General features: G+C 37.8%; 1 protein-coding gene across 3 annotated transcripts in view; it reads left to right on the top strand.

Annotated features, from left to right (window-relative positions):
• The window catches only part of LOC121369447 (diacylglycerol kinase delta-like), a 194,651-nt gene extending 168,121 nt beyond the window's left edge, over nt 1-26,530 (top strand). For 2 of the 3 annotated variants that reach the window (XM_041494548.1, XM_041494556.1), the window contains 13 exons: nt 7,841-8,020; nt 9,434-9,551; nt 9,923-10,033; nt 11,216-11,374; nt 11,944-11,989; nt 12,474-12,587; nt 13,478-13,612; nt 14,312-14,451; nt 15,389-15,500; nt 20,441-20,536; nt 20,971-21,087; nt 23,149-23,403; nt 24,767-26,530. In XM_041494548.1, the coding sequence (XP_041350482.1) occupies nt 7,841-8,020; nt 9,434-9,551; nt 9,923-10,033; nt 11,216-11,374; nt 11,944-11,989; nt 12,474-12,587; nt 13,478-13,612; nt 14,312-14,451; nt 15,389-15,500; nt 20,441-20,536; nt 20,971-21,087; nt 23,149-23,403; nt 24,767-24,865 (1,682 nt within the window). In that variant the 3' untranslated portion in view covers nt 24,866-26,530. Of the gene's footprint in view, nt 1-7,840; nt 8,021-9,433; nt 9,552-9,922; nt 10,034-11,215; nt 11,375-11,943; nt 11,990-12,473; nt 12,588-13,477; nt 13,613-14,311; nt 14,452-15,388; nt 15,501-16,332; nt 17,140-20,440; nt 20,537-20,970; nt 21,088-23,148; nt 23,404-24,766 lie in introns of those variants that run through there. The other variant, XM_041494563.1, reaches the window with a different exon arrangement.
• The last annotated feature ends 858 nt before the right edge of the window (nt 26,531-27,388 follow it).

Here is a 27,388-nt window from a genome sequence, read left to right as displayed (position 1 = left end):
TAGTACCACAACCACGGCCACCCCCAACACCTCCACCACCCCCTAGAATAGGTATTTGTTACTTGCTGAAAATCTAGTACCACACCCACGACCACCCCCAACACCTCCACCACCCCCTAGAATAGGTATTTGTTACTTGCTGAAAATTTAGTACCACACCCACGACCACCCCCAAAACCTCCACCAGCCCATAGAACAGGTATTTGTTACTTCCTGTGTCAATACAGCTGCATGCAGTCAAAATACCCAGGACCAACACCTCCACCACCCCCTAGAACAGGTATTTGTTACTTCCTGTGTCAATACAGCTGCATGCAGTCAAAATACCCAGACCAACACCTCCACCACCCCCTAGAACAGGTATTTGTTACTTCCTGTGTCAATACAGCTGCATGCAGTCAAAATACCCAGACCAACACCTCCACCACCCCCTAGAACAGGTATTTGTTACTTCTGTGTCAATACAGCTGCATGCAGTCAAAATACCCAGACCAAACACCTCCACCACCCCCTAGAACAGGTATTTGTTACTTCCTGTGTCAATACAGCTGTATGCAGTCAAAATACCCAGACCAACACCTCCACCACCCCCTAGAACAGGTATTTGTTACTTCCTGTGTCAATACAGCTGCATGCAGTCAAAATACCCAGACCAACACCTCCACCACCCCCTAGAACAGGTATTTGTTACTTCCTGTGTCAATACAGCTGCATGCAGTCAAAATACCCAGGACCAACACCTCCACCACCCCCTAGAACAGGTATTTGTTACTTCCTGTGTCAATACAGCTGCATGCAGTCAAAATACCCAGACCAACACCTCCACCATCCCCTAGAATAGGTCTCAAAATACCCAGGACCAACACCTCCACCACTTAGAACAGTTAAGTGTTACTTCCTTTGTCCATATGATAGCTGCACTCATGGTCAACATAAGATCATCTCTACCAACCCCTAGAATAGGTATTTCTTACTTCCTGTGTCAATTTATAGCTGCATGCAGTCAATATACTCACATTTAAGGTTTTGCTCCAGCACTTCCCTGCCCCAGTCTCGTATGCTTATGAGCATGGTGAACATTATACGTAACTACCACCAATACTTCCACCACCAACACCTAGAATAGATAGCTGTTACTTCCTCTGTCAATATTATTCAGTTTAATTTGAAAAAAAACCTAACAATTTGGCTATATAGAGAATAATACATGAGTGGCCCTTAGATACCATTTATCTCACGAGTTGTTTTAAAATATATCTTAACGAGCGAAAGCGAGTTTAATACATTTTTAAATAAGAGATAAAGAGTTGTGAGATAAATGGTACCTAACAGACACGAATGTATTATTCTGTTTCTTACATATCCTCAAAAATCAGGTTTTAAGCAAGTTTTAACATCTTTTTCGACAAAAAGTTATTTACAGCTATTGCACTTGTAGCTAATTTACTCATCACAGACACATGATTGTCAGATTAACTATACGTCACAGTGTAATCTATTTCCACTGTGTTGTTTTTCATTGGATGCATGGCATTGGTGACCTGGTCATCACCTAGAAGCAGCCAGTCGTATGTCTTGAAATTGTTAACGCACGTACATGTGTTAACAACCATGTGTTATCAAAAATAACGCATGGCGTTCTCACCAATGGGCATGTAAGAAGTTCAAGTAATAAAACACTAACACTACGTGTAGTTTATTCTTGAAATAGTTGACATACGTACATGTGTTAACAACCATGTGTTATCAAAAATAACGCATGGTGTTCTCACCAATGGGCGTGTAAGAAGTTCAAGTAATAAAACACTAACACTACGTGTAGTTTATTCTTGAAATAGTTGACATACGTACATGTGTTAACAACCATGTGTTATCAAAAATAACGCATGGTGTTCTCACCAATGGGCGTGTAAGAAGTTCAAGTAATAAAACACTAACACTACATGTAGTTTATTCCGTTTTGCAGATTGTTTAAATGACATGTTAAAATAATGTCCAAAATGCATTTCTTTAATTGTATATGTATATAATGAAAGATGAATCTATGATAGCTTTGAGGTGGGGTCCATGACCCCATATAGGCATTAGAGATGGGATTCAAGACCTCTCCCTCATCTGTCTGTGGCATAATGTTATAATGAAAGGTAAAACATAGTGTATATGCCACCATATGTTATATAGATCAATCTGTAAATGGGTTGCAGAAATAGAAAATAGTTCACTAGCCCACCGGACCAGAACCAACTAAAATTTACTAGCCCGCAATAATTTCTACTAGTCTGCCAGTCTATAGGATAATATATTATTAATAATAGTATAATATACAGTGTCTTCACTTCAAATGATATATATAGATTTATTGACAAAACATTATTAAGAACACCTGGTAAGTGATCAACATCATGTGGCAAACAAAATCAAAAAGACAGATCACCCCTTGGACTGGTAGTTGCATTTTTTAACTCGTCGGTCAGAATTTGTACTCGCATTTGACGAGCAGGCGAGTACTTTCTGCACCCCTGTGTAAAGATGTTGCTTAGGGACTAGTATATACATGGTCAAGGACTTTGTGCACCCCTGTGTAAAGATGTTGCTTAGGGACTAGTATATACATGGTCAAGTACTTTGTGCACCCCTGTGTAAAGATGTTGCTTAGGGACTAGTATATACATGGTCAAGTACTTTGTGCACCCCTGTGTAAAGATGTTGCTTAGGGACTAGTATGTACATGGTCAAGTACTTTGTGCACCCCTGTGTAAAGATGTTGCTTAGGGACTAGTATGTACATGGTCAAGTACTTTGTGCACCCCTGTGTAAAGATGTTGCTTAGGGACTAGTATGTACATGGGCAAGTACTTTGTGCACCCCTGTGTAAAGATGTTGCTTAGGGACTAGTATGTACATGGTCAAGTACTTTGTGCACCCCTGTGTAAAGATGTTGCTTAGGGACTAGTATGTACATGGTCAAGTACTTTGTGCACCCCTGTGTAAAGATGTTACTTAGGGACTAGTATATACATGGTCAAGTACTTGTGCACCCCTGTGTAAAGATGTTGCTTAGGGACTAGTATATACATGGTCAAGTACTTTCTGCACCCCTGTGTAAAGATGTTGCATAGGGACTAGTATATACATGGTCAAGTACTTTCTGCACCCCTGTGTAAAGATGTTGCATAGGGACTAGTATATACATGGTCAAGTACTTTCTGCACCCTGTGTAAAGATGTTGCATAGGGACTAGTATATACATGGTCAAGTACTTTCTGCACCCCTGTGTAAAGATGTTGCTTAGGGTCTAGTATATACATGGTCAAGTACTTTCTGCACCCCTGTGTAAAGATGTTGCTTAGGGACTAGTATATACATGGTCAAGTACTTTCTGCACCCCTGTGTAAAGATGTTGCTTAGGGTCTAGTATATACATGGTCAAGTACTTTCTGCACCCCTGTGTAAAGATGTTGCTTAGGGTCTAGTATATACATGGTCAAGTACTTTCTGCACCCCTGTGTAAAGATGTTGCATAGGGACTAGTATATACATGGTCAAGTACTTTCTGCACCCCTGTGTAAAGATGTTGCATAGGGTCTAGTATATACATGGTCAAGTACTTTCTGCACCCCTGTGTAAAGATGTTGCATAGGGTCTAGTATATACATGGTCAAGTACTTTCTGCACCCCTGTGTAAAGATGTTGCATAGGGACTAGTATATACATGGTCAAGTACTTTCTGCACCCCTGTGTAAAGATGTTGCATAGGGACTAGTATATACATGGTCAAGTACTTTCTGCACCCCTGTGTAAAGATGTTGCATAGGGTCTAGTATGTACATGGTCAAGTACTTTCTGCACCCCTGTGTAAAGATGTTGCATAGGGACTAGTATATACATGGTCAAGTACTTTCTGCACCCCTGTGTAAAGATGTTGCATAGGGACTAGTATATACATGGTCAAGTACTTTCTGCACCCCTGTGTAAAGATGTTGCATAGGGACTAGTATATACATGGTCAAGTACTTTCTGCACCCCTGTGTAAAGATGTTGCATAGGGACTAGTATATACATGGTCAAGTACTTTCTGCACCCCTGTGTAAAGATGTTGCTTAGGGACTAGTATATACATGGTCAAGGACTTTGTGCACCCCTGTGTAAAGATGTTGCTTAGGGACTAGTATATACATGGTCAAGTACTTTCTGCACCCCTGTGTAAAGATGTTGCTTAGGGACTAGTATATACATGGTCAAGGACTTTGTGCACCCCTGTGTAAAGATGTTGCTTAGGGACTAGTATATACATGGTCAAGTACTTTGTGCACCCCTGTGTAAAGATGTTGCTTAGGGACTAGTATGTACATGGTCAAGTACTTTGTGCACCCCTGTGTAAAGATGTTGCTTAGGGACTAGTATGTACATGGTCAAGTACTTTGTGCACCCCTGTGTAAAGATGTTGCTTAGGGACTAGTATGTACATGGTCAAGTACTTTGTGCACCCCTGTGTAAAGATGTTGCTTAGGGACTAGTATGTACATGGTCAAGTACTTTGTGCACCCCTGTGTAAAGATGTTGCTTAGGGACTAGTATGTACATGGTCAAGTACTTTGTGCACCCCTGTGTAAAGATGTTACTTAGGGACTAGTATATACATGGTCAAGTACTTGTGCACCCCTGTGTAAAGATGTTACTTAGGGACTAGTATATACATGGTCAAGTACTTTCTGCACCCCTGTGTAAAGATGTTGCATAGGGACTAGTATATACATGGTCAAGTACTTTCTGCACCCCTGTGTAAAGATGTTGCATAGGGACTAGTATATACATGGTCAAGTACTTTCTGCACCCCTGTGTAAAGATGTTGCATAGGGACTAGTATATACATGGTCAAGTACTTTCTGCACCCCTGTGTAAAGTTGTTGCATAGGGTCTAGTATATACATGGTCAAGTACTTTCTGCACCCCTGTGTAAAGATGTTGCTTAGGGACTAGTATATACATGGTCAAGTACTTTCTGCACCCCTGTGTAAAGATGTTGCTTAGGGTCTAGTATATACATGGTCAAGTACTTTCTGCACCCCTGTGTAAAGATGTTGCATAGGGACTAGTATATACATGGTCAAGTACTTTCTGCACCCCTGTGTAAAGATGTTGCATAGGGTCTAGTATATACATGGTCAAGTACTTTCTGCACCCCTGTGTAAAGATGTTGCATAGGGTCTAGTATATACATGGTCAAGTACTTTCTGCACCCCTGTGTAAAGATGTTGCATAGGGACTAGTATATACATGGTCAAGTACTTTCTGCACCCCTGTGTAAAGATGTTGCATAGGGTCTAGTATATACATGGTCAAGTACTTTCTGCACCCCTGTGTAAAGATGTTGCATAGGGACTAGTATGTACATGGTCAAGTACTTTCTGCACCCCTGTGTAAAGATGTTGCTTAGGGACTAGTATATACATGGTCAAGTACTTTCTGCACCCCTGTGTAAAGATGTTGCATAGGGACTAGTATATACATGGTCAAGTACTTTCTGCACCCCTGTGTAAAGATGTTGCATAGGGACTAGTATATACATGGTCAAGTACTTTCTGCACCCCTGTGTAAAGATGTTGCATAGGGACTAGTATATACATGGTCAAGTACTTTCTGCACCCCTGTGTAAAGATGTTGCTTAGGGACTAGTATATACATGGTCAAGGACTTTGTGCACCCCTGTGTAAAGATGTTGCTTAGGGACTAGTATATACATGGTCAAGTACTTTCTGCACCCCTGTGTAAAGATGTTGCTTAGGGACTAGTATATACATGGTCAAGGACTTTGTGCACCCCTGTGTAAAGATGTTGCATAGGGACTAGTATATACATGGTCAAGTACTTTCTGCACCCCTGTGTAAAGATGTTGCATAGGGACTAGTATATACATGGTCAAGTACTTTCTGCACCCCTGTGTAAAGATGTTGCTTAGGGACTAGTATATACATGGTCAAGTACTTTCTGCACCCCTGTGTAAAGATGTTGCTTAGGGACTAGTATATACATGGTCAAGTACTTTCTGCACCCCTGTGTAAAGATGTTGCTTAGGGACTAGTATATACATGGTCAAGGACTTTGTGCACCCCTGTGTAAAGATGTTGCATAGGGACTAGTATATACATGGTCAAGTACTTTCTGCACCCCTGTGTAAAGATGTTGCATAGGGACTAGTATATACATGGTCAAGTACTTTCTGCACCCCTGTGTAAAGATGTTGCTTAGGGACTAGTATATACATGGTCAAGTACTTTCTGCACCCCTGTGTAAAGATGTTGCTTAGGGACTAGTATATACATGGTCAAGTGTCTTATAACAATGATGTAATAAAAAGTCACAACATTCTATATATCATTTCTTAAATAAATCTGCAGATTAAAACACCCCCACCCCACCTTGCTAACATGCCTAGACCTGCTACTGATGATTTTAAAAATAAATATGCTGATTGAAACACCCCCACCCCACCTTGCTAACATGCCTAGACCTGCCACTGATGATTTAAAAAATAAATATGCTGATTGAAACACCCCCCTCCACCTTGCAAACATGCCTAGACCTGCCACTGATGATTTTAAAAATAAATATGCTGATTGAAACACCCCCCTCCACCTTGCAAACATGCCTAGACCTGCCACTGATGATTTTAAAAATAAATATGCTGATTGAAACACCCCCACCCCACCTTGCTAACATGCCTAGACCTGCCACTGATGATTTAAAAAATAAATATGCTGATTGAAGAAACACCCCACCCCACCTTGCTAACATGCCTAGACCTGCTACTGATGATTTTAAAAATAAATATGCTGATTGAAACACCCCCACCCCACCTTGCTAACATGCCTAGACCTGCCACTGATGATTTTAAAAATAAATATGCTGATTGAAACACCCCCACCCCACCTTGCTAACATGCCTAGACCTGCCACTGATGATTTAAAAAATAAATATGCTGATTGAAACACCCCCACCCCACCTTGCTAACATGCCTAGACCTGCCACTGATGATTTAAAAAATAAATATGCTGATTGAAACACCCCCCTCCACCTTGCAAACATGCCTAGACCTGCCACTGATGATTTAAAAAATAAATATGCTGATTGAAACACCCCCACCCCACCTTGCTAACATGCCTAGACCTGCCACTGATGATTTTAAAAATAAATATGCTGATTGCCCACCCCACCTTGCTAACATGCCTAGACCTGCTACTGATGATTTTAAAAATAAATATGCTGATTGAAACACCCCCCTCCACCTTGCAAACATGCCTAGACCTGCTACTGATGATTTTAAAAATAAATATGCTGATTGAAACACCCCCACCCCACCTTGCTAACATGCCTAGACCTGCCACTGATGATTTAAAAAATAAATATGCTGATTGCCCACCCCACCTTGCTAACATGCCTAGACCTGCCACTGATGATTTTAAAAATAAATATGCTGATTGAAACACCCCCACCCCACCTTGCTAACATGCCTAGACCTGCCACTGTTAGGTATGTAATAAACGGTTTTGTTTTTCACTTTCTCACCAGATGGGCGGGACATAGCCCAATGGTAAAGCTTTCGCTTGATGCGCGGTCAGTTTGGGATCGATCCCCATCAGTGGGCCAATTGGGCTATTTCTCGCTCAAGCCAGTGCACCACGACTGGTATAATTGAAAAAGAGTAGCTCATGAAGTGGCGACAGCGGGTTTCCTCTCTATATCTGTGTGGTCCTTAACCATATGTCCGACACCATATAACCGTAATTAAAATGTGTTGAGTGCGTCGTTCAATAAAACATTTCCTTTCCTTTCTCCCCAGACGGGTCGCACTCTCCGAAGGGTCCGACGTCGCGTAGAATCAGCAGTATGAGCACGTTCAACCGGTCGTCGAGCGTCGGCTCCAACATCTGTAACAAGGGCCGCGACAAGAGCCCCGCCAAGGACACCCTGCCCACGCCGCGGATAGTGCTGCCCTTCCTCGACTACCACATGCTGCCCGGTAAGTGCTGCCCTGCCCACGCCACGGATAGTGCTGCCCTTCCTCGATTACCACATGCTGCCTGGTAAGTGCTGCCCTTCCTCGACTACCACATGCTGCCCGGTAAGTGCTACCCTGCCCACGCCGCGGATACTGCTGCCCTTCCTCGACTACCACATGCTGCCCAGTAAGTGCTGCCCTGCTCACGCCGCGGATAGTGCTGCCCTTCCTCAACTACCACATGCTGCCTGGTAAGAGCTGCCCTTCCTCGACTACCACATGTTGCCCGGTAAGTGCTGCCCTGCCCACGCCGCGGATAGTGCTGCCCTTCCTCGACTACCACATGCTGCCTGGTAAGTGCTACCCTGCCCACACCGCAGATAGTGTTGCCCTTCCTCGACTACCACATGCTGCCCGGTAAGTGCTGCCCTGCCCACGCCGCAGATAGTGCTGCCCTTCCTCGACTACCACATGCTGCCCAGTAAGTGCTGCCCTTCCTCGACTACCACATGCTGCCCGGTAAGTGCTTCCCTGCCCACGCAGATAGTGCTGCCCTTCCTCGACTACCACATGCTGCCCGGTAAGTGCTGCCCTGCCCACGCCACGGATAGTGCTGCCCTTCCTCGACTACCACATGCTGCCCGGTAAGTGCTGTTTTGCCCACACCGCGGATAGTGCTTCCTTTCCTCGACTACCACATGCTGCCTGGTAAGTGCTGCCCTGCCCATGCCGCGGATAGTGCTGCCCTTCCTTGACTACCACATGCTGCCTGGTAAGTGCTGCCCTGCCCACGCCGCGGATAGTGCTGCCCTTCCTCGACTACCATATGCTGCCCTTCCTCGACTACCACGTGCTGCCCTTCCTCGACTACCACATGCTGTCCGGTAAGTGCTGCCCTTCCTCAATTACCATATGCTGTCCGGTAAGTGCTGCCCTTCCTCGATTACCACATGCTGCCTGGTAAGTGTTGCCCTGCCCACGCCGCGGATAGTGCTGCCCTTCCTCGACTACCATATGCTGCCCTTCCTCGACTACCACATGCTGCCCGTAAGTGCTGCCCTTCCTCGACTACCACAAGCTGTCAGGTAAGTACTACCCTGGCAAGTCAGGCACGTGTGCAGAATGTTTAGCAGTGTTGAGGGTTTTAGACTGGGTGGTTTTTTTGCTTATGGGGTTACTTCCAAAACTCATTTCTGCACACACACACCTGCAATTAACTACGGCAATGGAGATTGCTACAGTGTTTTCAAATTTCAATATTCCAATTGGCCCACTGACAGGGATCGATCCTAGACTGATCGGATGTCAGGCAAGCACTTTTCCATTGGGCACTGTCCCACCCCCTGAATAAATGAATATCATAATTAACTTATGATGATACAAAAACCTGGGATATCATTGGTTGTTAAACAAAAGTTTCTGTTATGTTTCCAGGTGTCAGCAGCAGTATAGCGAAGTCTCTGGGAGGTGGTAGTTTCATCAGTAAAGTGCTCCTGGCCAACGCAGATGCCCTCTGTGCTGCAGCCTCGCCTCTTATTGAAGAAGACAACTTGTGAGTGCAGAGTTATCTCCTCTGATTAGGGAATGGATTTACTATCTGTTTTGCTTTGGTTATTAATGTTGCAAAAGGTTAAGTTATCAACAGTTTTTACAATGTACTGGGTTGTCAGAGCTTTTAAATCTTTGTTTGTGTATGAGGGGTTAATGTTGTTATTTAAGTGAGGTAATGTTTATATCAAATGTTATTTTCAAACTGATTTTTACACAGATTACAATGTCTGTTGGTAGCAACAGCACACAAGTTTATTAAAACTGTAGTTCAGTTTGCATTTTATATTGGTAAAAACTATTATAGTATGGAGAAGAAAAACTGCAGCTTTTAACAGATTTAGTATATTAACAATTTGTTGGTGTTTTTAACAGTGATTTTTACACAGAGAAGTGTGTTATGAACAACTATTTTGGGATTGGTCTCGACGCCAAGATTGCTCTGGAGTTTCAGAACAAACGGGAAGAACATCCAGAGAAATGCAGGTCAGTTGTCAAAATAATAGTTCAATAGATTTTTATTTGTTAGGGCTAACCTAGGTTTAAAAAATAATAATTTAAGATGCCACAAATGTAACATAGGGACAAACTGTTTTTTAGGTTAGGACATCATAGGAACCTGATGTGGTACGGTGTTCTGGGTGACAGTTATTAACGGACTGTTGGTATTTCAGGAGTCGTACTAAGAACCTGATGTGGTACGGTGTTCTGGGTGACAGTTATTAACGGACTGTTGGTATTTCAGGAGTCGTACTAAGAACCTGATGTGGTACGGTGTTCTGGGTGACAGTTATTAACGGACTGTTGGTATTTCAGGAGTCGTACTAAGAACCTGATGTGGTATGGTGTTCTGGGTGACAGTTATTAACGGACTGTTGGTATTTCTGGAGTCGTACTAAGAACCTGATGTGGTACGGTGTTCTGGGTGACAGTTATTACCTGACTGTTGATATTTCTGGAGTCGTAGTAAAAACCTGACGTAGTACGGTGTTCTGGGTGACAGTTATTAACGGACTGTTGGTATTTCAGGAGTCGTACTAAGAACCTGACGTAGTACGGTGTTCTGGGTGACAGTTATTAATGGACTGTTGATATTTCTGGAGTCGTACTAAGAACCTGATGTGGTACGGTGTTCTGGGTGACAGTTATTACCTGACTGTTGATATTTCTGGAGTCGTAGTAAGAACCTGACGTAGTACGGTGTTCTGGGTGACAGTTATTAACGGACTGTTGGTATTTCAGGAGTCGTACTAAGAACCTGACGTAGTACGGTGTTCTGGGTGACAGTTATTAATGGACTGTTGATATTTCTGGAATCGTACTAAGAACCTGATGTGGTATGGTGTTCTGGGTGACAGTTATTACCTGACTGTTGATATTTCAGGAGTCGTACTAAGAACTTGATGTGGTACGGTGTTCTGGGTGACAGTTATTAACGGACTGTTGGTATTTCAGGAGTCGTACTAAGAACCTGATGTAGTACGGTGTTCTGGGTGACAGTTATTAATGGACTGTTGATATTTCTGGAGTCATACTTAGAACCTGATGTGGTACGGTGTTCTGGGTGACAGTTATTACCTGACTGTTGATATTTCAGGAGTCGTACTAAGAACTTGATGTGGTACGGTGTTCTGGGTGATAGTTATTAACGGACTGTTGATATTTCAGGAGTCGTACTAAGAACTTGATGTGGTACGGTGTTCTCGGTGGTAAGGAGATGCTTCACCAGACGTTCAAGAACCTTGACCAGCGAGTCCTGCTCGAGTGTGACGGCCAGAGGATTCCTCTCCCCAGTCTACAAGGCATCGTCATTCTCAACATTCCAAGGTGGGTCGACGAAACCTCAACCTGTTTTTTAAGTTTCATGGATATTCTCACAACCCAATCTACAGTTTATTTTTGGCTAATAATTCTAATGTAGGAAACCTAAAAATGCACTGTTTGTCAGCATTGAGGTCAAGGTATGGGGCGAATTTATGAAGCCTGTTTTGCTTAAGTGTAGTTGTTTAAGCAAAGTAAGAGAATAGAATAGATTTTAACGACACCCCAGCACAAAAACACATGAGCTATGTGGTGTGAAACCATTTAAGCCTTGGAAGTGTATGTAAGTCATAAACAGGCTTTGTAAACTTTGTTTAGGGGCATGACCTAGCTCAGTCAGTAGAGTGTTTATCTGAGGTGATAGTGTCAAAGGATCAAACCTGCTTGGTGGACCCATTCTCTGACTGGGGTTTTTTCCCATCCCAACCAGTGCTTCACAACTGGTATATAAAAGGTTCGTTTTTGGGGGGAAGATTTATCGTGTATTTATAAAAGTTATATGTTTCAGCAAGTGTTTTAGCTGTGCGTGTTCACACTGATCATATATTTCGTCACATCTTGTTTTCTTTTTATAGTTATGGTGGAGGGGCCAATTTTTGGGGAGGAACCAAAGAAGACTTGGTAAGTGGATTTTTTTTTTTTTTTTTTTTTTTTTTTTAAATCTAGTATAAAGACATCCTTGGGGGTCGTTGAATGACAAACTAGTATTATCTTGTCATAACTTTATATGTACATCTCATTTGACTACTTAAACAATGAGTCATTTATAGTGCATCCCTTTTTTCATACTATAAAATTTACTACAAGTTATTTATTTCTGAACCGATTGTTTTCTAAATTGCACACACAAAAAATAGTAAAAATTTTCTTATTTCCACAACACTTTTACTTGTCTTCTTACATCAAACCAAACTGAAATTATTTATAAAAAATACATTTTCGTAGGATGGGACGGACGGACTGTAGACATCATGCCAGTGTTTTCATAATAGACATACAAGGTAAAACCAAAGCATTATCTGTCAGAAAGATTGGACTAACACACAATGTAATAATACACTGTTATGTCAGAAAAATATTCAGATTTTACTGTTTTTGTTTTCAGAATTTCACTGCTCCGAACTTCGATGATAAAATTTTGGAAGTCGTTGCTGTTTTTGGTGGAGTTCAGATGGCAGTGTCAAGGGTCATAGACATTCAGCATCACCGCATAGCTCAGGTTGGTTGCTATAGTAACATGACTAGGTAAATTATCCATAATAATGTTACATGTTATTTGAAGAAAGTCCACTAACTTAAAACATTCAGGTATAAAGTTTTTACGAAATAAATAACCATTTGTAATTATTTACATAATAAAACTGTGATACAGAGAGTCTGGCGGTATTTTCTTCTTTCATATAGTATAGATAAGTATCACAAATACTCTGTTATGTCTCTTATTCCACAATAAAGTTTTGTTTAACAACACCACTAGAGCAAAATTGATAAAAAATAATAATTTATTGTCTTGTCTTTATGAACTAAAAATGTGATCTATAGTTTTCCGAAATCGGTGACATTAAAGTTTCGCATTTAGATCAGTTTCTCACAAACTATAAGTCCTTAAGTGATTAAAACTTGGTTTATATTTGAACCTGTGGATGTTTATTACAGGTCACCAAAAAGGTTTTATAGTAGTCGAGACATTTCATTCTGTAGAATTCTTGGGGTTTTTTTTATCATGCATTGAGAGGACCACTCATTCAGGGCTCGAAACATCCTGTGGCCAGGTCACCAAATGCGACCAATGACCCGTTCGGGTGACTTAAATATTAAAAAATAATGGTGTTAGTCGACCAAATAATATTATTTGGTTGATCTTCTTTAGAGCTAGAACATATGAGCCACTATTAATATTTGTATTGCATATATTTATTCCACTTTAAAATCTTACTCATCCTTCATGGTGCACTTACCATAATTTGCCAACATCCATTGTTGGGCCGCCATATTTTTCACGAGTTTTCAGCCCTGTTCATTAGTACAGCTATAAGCAATACTACAAAAATGTTTATGGTAAGCAAAATATTTAATTTTACTGAATGTTATTTGTTAATATAATTTCAGTGTCGGACGGTGAAGATAACAATTCTGGGAGATGAAGGTGTACCGGTACAGGTTGACGGGGAGGCGTGGATACAGCCCCCGGGATACGTTCGTATCGTACACAAGAACAGAGCACAGATGTTAACCAGAGACAGAGTACGTTTACGGCAGCATAACGGGGAAGGATTTATCAGGGCCAGTTATCATTCCCTTCCCGAGTCTAATTGTTCTTGTAAAATACATTATTACAAATCAGATTATTGTTTATACATAATAAATGTATTAATTGTTATTCCATAACTATTTTCATTTATTTTTAACTTTTTATGCATTTTAAAGTGTGCTGAAATCGTGGTCCAAAGATGACGTGGGATGGGAGGGAGATTTTTTAAAATTATATTTGTACTATAGCTTATAAAATATTTGTAAGTTACTACAAACCAGATTGTGATTTACAGCTAATATTTAATTGTTATGGCATAATTGTTTTCAGTTTTTTCCCCTTCCATCATCATTTCCTGTCATGCCTAGTGGCATTTACTGCAGCGATGAAGTTCCTCCACACCGGTCTATCCCTTGCCAATCTCTCGATAGTACCCCAACTGTGTCCTGTCTCCTTTATCTCTATTTCCACTGTTTAGCGCCATGTTGTTTTCGGACGCCCTCTCTTTCTTTTCCCTTCAGGGGTCCAGCGCACTGCAGTTTTTTCCTTTAATTTTCACAAATTCAAGAATTTGTTGAAATTGTGATCTGAAGATAAGGGGGATGGGGGGGTTTCTATTCTTTGAGTAATATTACATCTAAAATTGTCCTATATCAACTTAATATTAATTGAATGTTTTTCGGTTTATTTAGACGTTCGAGAACGTGTTGAAATCGTGGTCAGAGAAACAGAAGGTTGAGAGACCGGTCAGTCCACAGCCCACAGTTCTTTCGGAAGACGAGGCTAACGTTTTGCTCAATTTCGTGGAGGCAGTTGCCGCGTTGATACGATGGTATGTATTCTAGCAAAGGTGGGGAAATCTGGCTTGCTCAGTTTCATGGAGACAATGCCAGTTGCCACATTGGTATGATTGTATGTATTCTAGCGAATCTGGGTAAATTTGGCTTACACAATTTCATGGAGACGGTGCCAATTGCTGCATTGATATGATTGTATGTATTGTAGTGAAGCTGGGGAAATTCTCATTTTCATGGAGATGGTGCCAGTTGCCGCATTGATATGATTTATGTATTCCAGCAAAGCTGGGGAAATTTGGCTTACTCAGTTTCATGGAGACCATGCCAGTTGCCACATTGGTATGCGAAGCTGGGTAAATTTGGCGTACTCAATTTCATGGAGACCATGCCAGTTGCCACATTGGTATGCGAAGCTGGGTAAATTTGGCGTACTCAATTTCATGGAGACCATGCCAGTTGCCACATTGGTATGCGAAGCTGGGTAAATTTGGCGTACTCAATTTCATGGAGACCATGCCAGTTGCCACATTGGTATGCGAAGCTGGGTAAATTTGGCGTACTCAATTTCATGGAGACCATGCCAGTTGCCACATTGGTATGATTGTATGTATTCTAGCAAAGCTGGGTAAATTTGGCTTACTCAATTTCATGGAGACGGTGCAAGTTGTCGCAATGATTTGATTGTATGTATTCTAGTGAAGCTGGGGAAATTTTGTTTGCTCAGTTTCATAGAGGCAGTTGCCACATTGATATGATTTATGTATTCTAGCAAAACTTGGGAAATTTGGCTTGCTAGTATCAGTTGCCGTGTTGAGAGCGAACATGTGGAAATTCCCTTTATTGATAAAACATGGAAACACCAGTGCAATATAATTTATTCTTTTTATCACTATACGTGTCTATTAAAAATATTTCTGACATTATGTAAAAAAAACTAATTTTTGAATCAGTTCTCATCTTGTTTTCTTAAAGCATTAAGGTTGCCTCAAAAAGCAACAGTTCTGTTGAACAAGAGTTATATCCCCTTGCTCAGCGTGCCTCCGAATGTCTTGATCGACTGTATCCCTCAGGAAAACTTGCAGAGGTAACTATTGTTTTATTTATTTTATTTATCTGTCACCAAAATGTCCTAAAAATAAAATAATTTTTTTAAGTTTGGTGTTTTTCTACAACATTAAATTAAGATTTAAATTTTTAAATAAAAAAATTTAGTAGAAGTTTAAGAAGAATGTTTTTATTACCTGCATATTTTTAATGCTTAAAAAAACTATTATTTGTAAATTCTGTCCCTAGTTTTTGAAAATAATAACACTGTAGTTACTCTTTCCTTTTTTTTCTATATTTGTAGAATTGTTGTGCAAATTATCCCAAGTTTAAGGTTTTCAAACGTTTTAAGTTACTTAACATATAAAAATTTGACAAATGCATATTTTCAAAATAGAGTGTATTTTTGGGGAGTTAAAGCATCCAAAAATGCTACAGACTTTGTTTAGGACTTTGATTATCTGATTTCTAGAATTTCTAGAATTGCCATCCTCTAGGTTAAAGTATAAATTTGTTATGTCAAGTTTATAGTTAATAGGTAATAGTAGCAGTTTGAACACTCATTATACACTATTAATAAAAGTTGTAGTACTTTTTCTGACATATAAACTTAAAAACATATTTAGTACGACATGAACAGAATTTGATGTCTAATGTCATGTCAAGTTTATGGTTAAAAGGTAGTAGTAGTTTGACCTCTATTATGACCTATGTTGACTAACGAAATAAACAAACAAACAAAATCTCTATTGTTATGGCATGTAATTATTTAGATTTTTCTTGAATGTAGAAAATTAAAACCCAGTTATAATTTACGGAAGTCTCTCTTTATTTTTGTGAGTTTTTAAGGTTTTATTTAATTTTTTGCTCAGTTTGATTCGGGGGATCAATCGGAAACGTACCAGGTGCGGTTTGTATGATGTTGTGATTGACCCGAGCACACATTTGTTCCTTGCATGAATATTTATAGAATACAGAACGTGTTGTTTGTATTATATGTTGTCAGTCATGCCGTAGTCCAATTTTCCGTACAATATGATGTGTATTTTGTCAATTTTGTTTTTAATGTGAGTTTGCATTGCTATTTGTTGTAGTTTTGTGATAGGGGTTTTTTTTTAGGGGAGGGAAGTCAGGATGATAGTAAAATCCCTGTAGGTGTAAGTAGAAAGAACTGTAGGGTTTGCTTATAAAATACATATTTTTCTCATCAATCATTTTTATTACCGTAATTACTACATTAAAAATTATAACTTAGCCATTTTGGATACGTCTAGCTTCGCTTTGTCCACTAAGTATTAATAGCAGTTTGATGAGTCAGCAATTGGATTCTTTGTTGTCGTTGTTAATGTTTCCTTTCATTTTTATTTTAACTAATTTCAGAAGTGTATATATATAGTGGGTTCCACTTAACGCATACTGGGTAATGGAATATTTCACCTAATTGCAATATTTGTTGAAACACCAAACCATTTCTTATAAAGTGTATGCAAAACATTTTTTTTTTATTGAATAGTCTCTGATCAAAATCTGCGTATTTGCAAAACAAAACAAATTTTAAATAGTGTTTTGGTCATCCGGTAGGGTTTTAAGTGTGGTTTTTTACTTTTCATTATTATTATTTTTTGTGTTGTTGTTTTTTTAAGTTTTCATTACACAAAGACATTATGAGTAAAACAAGGAAATGGGTCATGGCAATTTTTATAAAAGAAAGAAATGTTTTATTTTACAACACACATAACACATTTTAATTGTGGTTATTTGGTGTCGAACATATACATGCTGTATTTAAAAACCACACAGATATTGAGAGAGGAAACCTGCTGCTGTCCTTCCATGGGCTGCTCTTTTCGATTAGCAGCAAGGGATCTTTTATATATATATATATATATATATATATATATATATATATATATGCATTACCCCCACAGGCAGGATAATACATATATTTGATAGACCAGTTGTGGAGCACTGGCTGGAACAAGAAGAAATATGTCAGAGGGCCATAGATGGGTATCGATCCTAGACCGACTGCACATCAGGGGAGCACTTTACCACTGGGCTGCGTCCTCCCCCCTTGCATTGTTTATCAATTGATTGGGTCACAGCAAACAACAAAACTTTCACTCTGCCCCTGAACTTAGTGCCAATTTGCACTGAACAAGATTGAAAGTCTTTAAGTTTGAATCTTGAATCTAGACTTAACTTTTATAAGACTAATGTTATAAAACTGGCCTGGGTTACCTTGGAAACTAACTTATAGGTTTGTTGTTTGCATGTAGTTAACATGGATTACGTAATGTAATACTAATTGTAAAATGAAGTCTGTAAACATGAAAAAAAGGTTGCATCAGCTAATACGTCTTTTTTTTAACAGATATTTAGGGTGAAATGTAGGGATCAACTTACTCAAGGAATCATCTGTTTTACCCTGATATGACTTTAAAGTAAAAGTTTGTTTTGTTTAATGACACCACTAGAGCACATTGATTTATTAATCATCGACTATTGGATGTCAAACATTTGGTAATTTTGACTTAGTCTTAGAGAGGAAACCCGCTACATTTTTTGCATTAGTAGCAACGGATCTTTGATATGCACCATCCCACAGACAGGATAGCACATACCATGGACTTTGATATACCGTTCGTGATGCACTGGTTGGAACAAGGCGCCCTTATATATATATATATATATATATATATATTATATATATATATATATATATTGATATATATATATGTACATGTAGTAATAAAGGGATTGTCATGTTGGCATCATGCTTATTAATGTTTGTACATTTTGCTTGTTTTTTTATTTTATTTGCATAATTATTTGATGTCTTCATTGTTTGTTAATTGTGTCAAGGTTATGTTTTCAGTGGAGTTTTTTAAATGCATTTTTGCTTTTCATTATTATACATATTTTACTGATACAAAACACAAATGTTACTACATTATTGAAGGGCCAGTCTCGCCACCCTGTGATTTAACATCTTATTCATTTCATTTCAACTTATTTTTGTCCTTATATCCAATTAAGGTTCAAGCAAGCTGTCCTGGGCACACACTTCAGCTATCTGGGCTGTCTGTCCAGGACAGTGGGTTAGATGTTAGCTGTTAGTGGTTAGTAAGAGTGAAGAGGGTGTAGTGGCCTTACACCTACCCACTGAGTTGTTAAAACTCGCTCTGGGTGGGAGCCAGTACTGGGCTGCGAACCTTGTACCTACCAGCCTTATGTCCAATGACTTAAGCACGATGCCACCGACATCTTAAAATAACATTTTAAAACACAAACACAAGCTACAACTTCAAATGTTAATTACTGTCACTTATGTTTGTTTTGTTTAATGCCACCACTAGAGCACATTAATTAATCATCGGCTATTGGATGTCAAACATTTGGTAATTATGACTCGTAGTCATCAGAAGAAACCTGTTACAGTTTTCTGTTAGCAGCAAGGGATCTTTTATATGCACTTTCCCACAGACAGGACAGCACATACCATGTCCCTTGATCAATTGTGGTGTACTGGGTGGAACAAGAAAAAACCCAATCAGTTGAATGGATCCGCCGAGAGGGTTCGATCCTGCGACGCAAACACCTCAAGCGAGCACTCAACCGACTGAACTAAATCCTGCCCTTTATAGCTTATAATACATCACTGTGCACTGTTAATCGTTATTTCCCATCCAACACCTACAGATTCCCAGTCATGCACACACTGTATATCTATTATATCCCATATGTTACATCAACAGCACGTTGCAAAACTGAATTGTTTAGTATGTGACTCTCTGTAATACAGAATATCACCAAGCTTCAATTGAAAATATGTGACACAACTGTTTTTATTATCCATATGGGCAGAGAGAAGTGGGGGAAGAAAAATGATCTTTCCCTAGAGAAAGAAAAAACCCATTTCTTCCCCTTCATACGTTTTGACATCATAATAAGTGCTTCACTATAGACTTTGATGTCACAACTGTCAGGCAACAACAAATAACCGTAACTATTTTGTATCCATTCATTCGGGTTGTCAACATGACTGCAACCATGGATAACCCGAATGAATGGATACAAAATACAATGTAGTTACGGTGCGATATATACGACTCAACTATGACACAACACTGTCTCTTGTTCTTAACTTGCAAACTTGTTTTCAATGACAGTATTGCTTGAAAATCTTCCATAAAATGATAAAAATTGATAATGGGTAATAATAAATAGAATGAAACTTGGTTTATAGTTGCACCAACACATGTATGGATGTTTATCACAATGCATGTGAATAATAAATTCATTAAAAAACAATTTAAGATTATTATTTATTTTTTAATAAAGTTATGGCAGGTGAAATATTTAATTCCACAGTATTCTTGTCAATGAGTTGTTTTTAGCCAGTGAGATATTTAATTCCACAGTATTCTTGTCAATGAGTTGTTTTTAGCCAGTGAGATATTTCATTCCACAGTATTCTTGTCAATGAGTTGTTTTTAGCCAGTGAGATATTTCATTCCACAGTATTCTTGTCAATGAGTTGTTTTTAGCCAGTGTAAAACATTATGAACCTGTTCTACATATAGAGGATACATCCTATTTTCAGTCAAATATGATTTATTTAAGGATTGTCTGCTCTTTGGTTTGGTTTCATCTGTGTATTAAAAAAAACTACAAACAACATGCACAAACCATGAATTGGCAAAGCCATTGATACAAAAGTTTGCACTTATTGTTTATACTGTGATGAATAATTTATACAAAATCATACAAATAATTCATTTAAAATGTTAATAATAATAAAAACCAAGGTTATATTTTAATTTGATATTTTCTGCCTATTTTTCAGTCTATTAAAAAAAAAAAAAATATAGAAATTAACATACCTTGGAGTTTGAAGAAAAATGTTTTCTGGAATTCTCTTACCGGTATATAAACCATGTATGCAATGTTTATGACTTACAGGTTTGTATTTTACAGCCCACTCTTCGAAGTCAGGTTGCTGATCTACTTCACAGTGTACGACTGCTGTGTGAAGATGCAAACGCATTCCTTGCATCTAAGGCAGCTGGCCCCGTATGTATATTCCTGAACCGCTGTTTCATAGAGAATACTACATGAGTGGTCGTTGAATGCTAGTAAATTATCTTACAAATTAGTGGTTTAAAAAAATGTATCAACCGAACAAAATCGTCGGATTTAGTGGGGATCAGAAGACCATTGTTATTTTATTTATAACTATATATATATATATATATGTGTATATTAACTTTATATGCGCTGGGGGAAAGTGAGATAGAGCCACCATTAATAAAATAATAATAACAACTTCCTTACATATGTAGGTTATAAATCACGCTTGTCTTCTGGGGTATGATTCTACCTCAATTATTTGTATGGGTGCAATTCCTGTCTTCCATAACCCCTTCCCACACACACAACATTTTGAGGATTGCAATTTTTTCACTGTATAACATTTTATCTTTAAATGTTGTTTTTTTGTCTTTCAGCCATTATTACCAGACATCGAAGCTAAGCTCAGTTCAGAGTTATCTGCCCTTGAGCTAGAGATAAAGAAAGTGTCGGAGATTGGTGGCATTATGCAGTACACTCCTGTAGTCGAAGAGGTAACCAGCTGGCTGTATTGACATCAGTGTCGTTTGGGTGGTTTAAAAATCAGGATTATTCTTAGTTTGTAATTAGAAAGAAAGAAAGAAATGTTTTATTTAACGACGCACTCAACACATTTTATTTACGGTTATATGGCGTCAGACATATGGTTAAGGACCACACAGATTTTGAGAGGAAACCCGCTGTCGCCACTACATGGGCTACTCTTCCGATTAGCAGCAAGGGATCTTTTATTTGCGCTTCCCACAGGCAGGATAGCACAAACCATGGCCTTTGTCGAACCAGTTATGGATCACTGGTCAGTGCAAGTGGTTTACACCTACCCATTGAGCCTTGCGGAGCACTCACTCAGGGTTTGGAGTTGGTACCTGGATTAAAAATCCCATGCCTCGACTGGGATCCGAACCCAGTACCTACCAGCCTGTAGACCGATGGCCTGCCACGACGCCACCGAGGCCGGTAGTTTGCAATTAGAATACGTGTAATTAAATTTCCGTTACATTTATTACAACATAACGTTACCCCATTGGTCCAGACATAACAACAAGAGTTTCTTCATTTCTTGATGAACATAAAAATTACGTCGTTAGGGAACATCATATCTGATGACATCATTTTATATACATGAGCAAGTTGGCTTATTGAATTTATGGACCAAAAATAATTCAAATAAAATAAGAAGTTTTAGTGCTATTATTAGTAAGTATGATTCAAATTTAATTATAAGTATTGTCTGTTATTTCTTTTACTTCATCTGGATATGAACAAAAATAATAATCTGCAAACTTATGTGAGAACAGCTTCACCGATTCACAGTTTGTGGATTTTTTTTTTTTCATACCCCAATGAACGTAAAAAACATAACAGAATCCTTAAATATATATTTTTTGTTGTTGTTATATTTGCTCAAAACTTTGAAATAATAAATGGTATACCACCCTGTAATTCTGAATGTTAATATCTTTTAAAAACAAATTTAATGTGACAGCTTTGTTTATGGTCTTCTGTATACTGTAGATCCATTATGCATTGCGCCATTAATTAATTGCGATATGCCAACAGTAGCCCAAACTGCGTGTAGAAAGTATTGCGACATCAGATGTAGCTCACACGAAAAGTATTGCAACCTTAGCTGGTACTCAATGATAATAAGAATAAAAACTGTCTTCAAAAGCAAATGCTTTGTGTCAGTGTTGAACGGTGCTTACTGTTACACACCATGTGTGGCATGTTGTGTTGTACCGGTGAGCTTCAGCCTAGGGATTTATCAGTGAACGCAGATTTTAAATTAGCAATTAAGTGAATGTACTCTATGCAGTGTACAGTGTGTCGTCATGAAAGCCGACACACTGTACACTGCATAGGGTACATTCACTCATTCATATTTCCCGCCGTTTTGCACACGGCACTGATGAGAAATAATAAAGGAAGCACACTGATTGAAACTAATCTTCATAATGGTCCTTTAAGGGTTTTTTTCGTAAATATTTTTAGAAAATGCCATGAAAATAATACTTTCCGATTCATATATTAACATTATTTTATGTATTTATAAAAATGTTAAGTGAAAATATGTTTGTAAAAATTTGTATCCCCTCAACGTGTTTTTTGTCAATAATTAATGCAGGTTAAATTATTTAAATTTAACTATCAACACATTAATATATGGCGATCCCAACTTAACACTACAGGAAAACAGTCTCATATGCAAAGCAATTCACAATTTCATTGCTGAAAGCAAACATTTTGACTGATAAAACCGTTCACCTTCTCCTTTATTCTTCTTGTCTCTCTGTTCTAATCTACATACAAATATTTATACTTTGACAGGTTAAATATACAATAATTTTATATTCTTCAACACTAAATGCGTATTTTGTACATCCTATGTTGACCAGTTAATATTTCAGTTGTATGATGTAGGGAAAGGTCTTTATATAGGCTATGCCTGTTGACCAATCCTATCTGATAATATAAACAGAAATAAATATTGTTTCAATCAATAATTAATCAAGTAGTGAGAATGTTAAGCACCAAATGGGTATGTATATTTTCAGGCTATGTTACTGGAGCATCATAAACGGCACAAACAAGGCAAGTTTCGTCAGGTGTACAGCAAACTCAAAGGCAAAGGTAAAGAGAAGGAGAAAGTGCGAGGTTCTCTCCCCTCGGGATACGACGTCAAACAGTGGATGACGGAAGAAGTAGGCCAGTGGTTGGACAGCCTAGGGCTGGGAGAGTACCGGGATGCGTTTATCAGTCACGACATACAAGGAAGCGAGCTGCTTACTCTCGAGAGAAGAGATTTAAAGGTATTTTTATTTTGGTTTTAAATGTTTTGGTGCTGAGGAGTCTGTTAAACATTCATTCATTCCTCTGTTTTAAATGTGCCGCAGATATCTTCAGTATTAGATTTTTAAGGGAATTATTGCATCAGGCATTAGTTATGGGGATTTTGTTTTTAAGAATTCTGCTGGAATTGTAAATGTGATGTAATGTAGATATTTGGGGATTTCGTCAAATAATTAATCTTACACTTCCAACCCAAAATCTGGGTGGGTCCAATGGGCTATTTCTCATTCCAGCCATGGCACCATGACTTGTATATCATAGGCCGTGGTATGTGCTATCCTGTCTGTGGGATGGTGCATATAAAAGATCCCTTGCTACTAATGGGAAACAAATGTAGCAGGTTTCTTCTCTAAGACTATATGTCAAAATTAGCAAATGTTTAACATCAAATAGCTGATGATTAATAAATCATTGTGCTCTAGTGGTGTCATTAAACAAAACAAACTTTACAAAAATGTAGCATATTTCTATTAAGACTACAGGTGCCTGTATGGGGGGGGTCTAGACGGTGGCGAGCAATGTTAATAGGTATCTCGAGTTATCCTCCTTTGAAAATATATTGGGAGAAAAAAGATAATTTGGATGAGCCTTTGGGGGTGGGTGGTTTGAGCCCATAAAACCCTCCCCCTGAACAATGTACATGTGCCTACATAGTTATCAAATGTTTGAATTCCAGTAAGTGATGATTAATAGATTAATGTGCTGTAGTTGTATCATTAAACAAAACCACACTTTTTTCACCATCATATGTGTAATGAATGTGTTGTATTGCATTATATGTGTAATAAATGTATTGTATTGCATTATATGTGTAATAAATGTGTTGTATTGCATTATATGTGTAATAAATGTGTTGTATTGCATTATATGTGTAATAAATGTGTTGTATTGCATTATATGTGTAATAAATGTGTTGTATTGCATTATATGTGTAATAAATGTGTTGTATTGTATTATATGTGTAATAAATGTGTTGTATTGCATTATATGTATTGTATTATATGTGTAATGTGTTGTATTGTATTATATGTGTAATAAATGTGTATTGCATTATATGTGTAATAAATGTGTTGTATTGCATTGTATGTGTAATAAATGTGTTGTATTGCATTATATGTGCAATAAATGTGTTGTATTGCATTATATGTGTAATAAATGTGTTGTATTGCATTATATGTGTAATAAATGTGTTGTATTGCATTATATGTGTAATAAATGTGTTGTATTGTATTATATGTGTAATAAATGTGTATTGCATTATATGTTTAATAAATATGTTGTATTGCATTATATGTGTAATAAATGTGTTGTATTGTATTACAGGAGCTTGGGGTCACTAAAGTCGGTCATCTGAAACGAATTCAGCAGAGCATTAAAGATCTGTCAAATCGGGAAATTGCCCCAGAGAAGTCTACTTCCTAATCCAGGGTCAAACCAACTTGCACAAAGCTTGGTCATGTTGTCTTCGAAACACCTGCATGGAAAATGGGATCTTCTTAACTGTGTGAATGAACTATGGGGACGTTTTTTTTACTTACAACTTTAGTCTTAGTTTTCATACATTTTACAAAAGTGTAATGTAAAATTTGTCAATATGTCTTTTTATACAGTTATGTAACATAATAGCAAGTTGATTAAATATTTTTCGACTGTTATAATGAAAAGAAAGTCATTTGAAATTTGTGGTGTACGTCTTTTTTATATAGATATGTAAGATAATAATAGATTAATTAAACATCTTTTAGCTGTAATATCTTCTTAATAGTATGATTGGCTTTATTTTAAATACAGTTGAATCCCATTGGCTCGAACCACGTTCGGTGCTGGAGAAACTATTTGACCCATTGGGTAGTTGGACCTAACCATTCAATGAACTCAGGACTTCGGTTTTGGTTCGAGCGTTGCAGTGTATTCGACCCTTCCGAGTTCGACCCAGTGAGATTCTACCATATGATAATGGTCAATAATATGTAGCTATTTATATATTTAGTAAACAGTAACAGATAAATTTAATTTTTCTCAACAATTGTATCTCAAAATATTTAATTGTATGAATGTTGGGGGTTTTGTGGACTTTTTTTTACAACTACAGTCTTGTTAGCGTTCATCTTTATATAAAAAACAAGAAAGATATACCATATATAGTTATCTTTTATACATTGTAGCAAGAAAGTTGAGTTTCCTTCAAATTATATTTTTATAATTGTATGGTAATCTTTTTCTATGCCTTTTTTATAATTATAGTCTCACCAGTTATCATGTATGTATTTTCTTAAAGTAAATATTTTAGTTTTTATGTCAGAATAGGCAGATAAATTTTCATTCGACTGTTAATCTTTCAATAAACCTCAGATTGGTGAATCTGAACTGATATACAGTTTGATATTTATTACTTTACGGTTTAAAAAAGTTAATCTTTTTTAACAAAGATTAGATTGTATTGTCGTTATAACAAATGTTTCAAAATAGTTTAGTTTTTTTAAATGAAATGTATTTCAAAATATATTCACCAAAATCCTACTTGTTAAACAATCTACATTAAAACCTTTAAAAAACAAATAAAGGTGATCAAAGTATTTTTGATTTTATAGAACGTCATGTGGGGAAGGAATGCTTATAAAAATGAGAGATTTTGTATTAGATTATTGTTAAGAAATATTATTTAAAATAGTCATGTCCACAGAGCAAAGACATCTTACACATCCCTTTACTTGCAAAACTGTAAAGTTTCATGTCCACAGAGCAAAGACATCTTTCACATCCCTTTACTTGCAAAACTGTTTGTGAAGTTTCATACATCAGCTGTCGCTTGAGTATTGAAGTATGTTAATTGGGTTATCGCCGTCATTAGAGTGAGTTATGGGTGATATTATTTCATAGTGTGGTATGCTGAGTTGATGAAGCACACTTTAATCAGTGTATGCTGAGTTGATGAAGCACATTTGAATCATTGTATGCTGAATTGATGAAAGTAAAAAAAGTAAAGTTTGTTTTATTTAACGACGCCGCTAGAGCACATTGATTTTTTATCTTATCATCGGCGGCTATTGGACGTCAGACATATGGTCATTCTGACACTGTTTTTTTTAGAGGAAACCCGCTGTCGCCACATAGGCTACTCTTTTTACGACAGGCAGCAAGGGATCTTTTATTTGCGCTTCCCACAGGCAGGATAGCACAAACCATGGCCTTTGTTGAACCAGTTATGGATCACTGGTCGGTGCAAGTGGTTCTGAATTGATGAAGTGCATTTAAAACATTGTATGCCAAGTTGATTCATTTGAGTCATTGTATGCCGAGTTGAAATACATTTGCTGAGTTGATGAAGCACATTTGAATCATTGTATGCCGAGTTGATGAAGCACATTTGAATCATTGTATGCCGAGTTGATGAAGCACATGTGAATCATTGTATGCTGAGATGAAGCACATTTGAATCATGGTATGCCGAGTTGATGAAGCACATTTGAATCATTGTATACCAAGTTGCTGAAGCACACTTGAATCATCATACTTGAAATTGTAGCTTATGTTTTTGCCATGTTTACGTTAGTGAAGTATGTTGTGCCTTTGAATTATGTTTGCATTAGTGAATATATGTCATGAATTTTGTGTTAGCATTGAAAGTCTTTCACTAGTTTTCTTTAGTATGTATATGCTATTAATCATCTGTTGGCATTGAATTATGTTTGTATATGCCACAAATTTTATTGTGCTGGCACTGCAGCCATTTCAGTTGTTTGCATTAGAGTGTTTACACAATGAAATGTATTTATATTAGCATGGAAAGCAATATCTTATAGCTATTTGTGTTCACGTAATATTTGTAATATGCCATGCTTGTGAAATGTATGTATACTGTTTATATCAAGTGTAGTAAATTGTGTATTTATTTTATTGTAGTATGCTATGATTCTTATTACATCTGGGTCCCGTTCCACGAAG

This window comes from Gigantopelta aegis, chromosome 1 (assembly GCF_016097555.1).
Source record: "Gigantopelta aegis isolate Gae_Host chromosome 1, Gae_host_genome, whole genome shotgun sequence".
Taxonomy (NCBI): Eukaryota; Metazoa; Mollusca; class Gastropoda; order Neomphalida; family Peltospiridae; genus Gigantopelta; species Gigantopelta aegis.
Note: the sequence above shows the minus strand (reverse complement) of the source record. Positions and strands in the feature narration are given on the sequence as shown.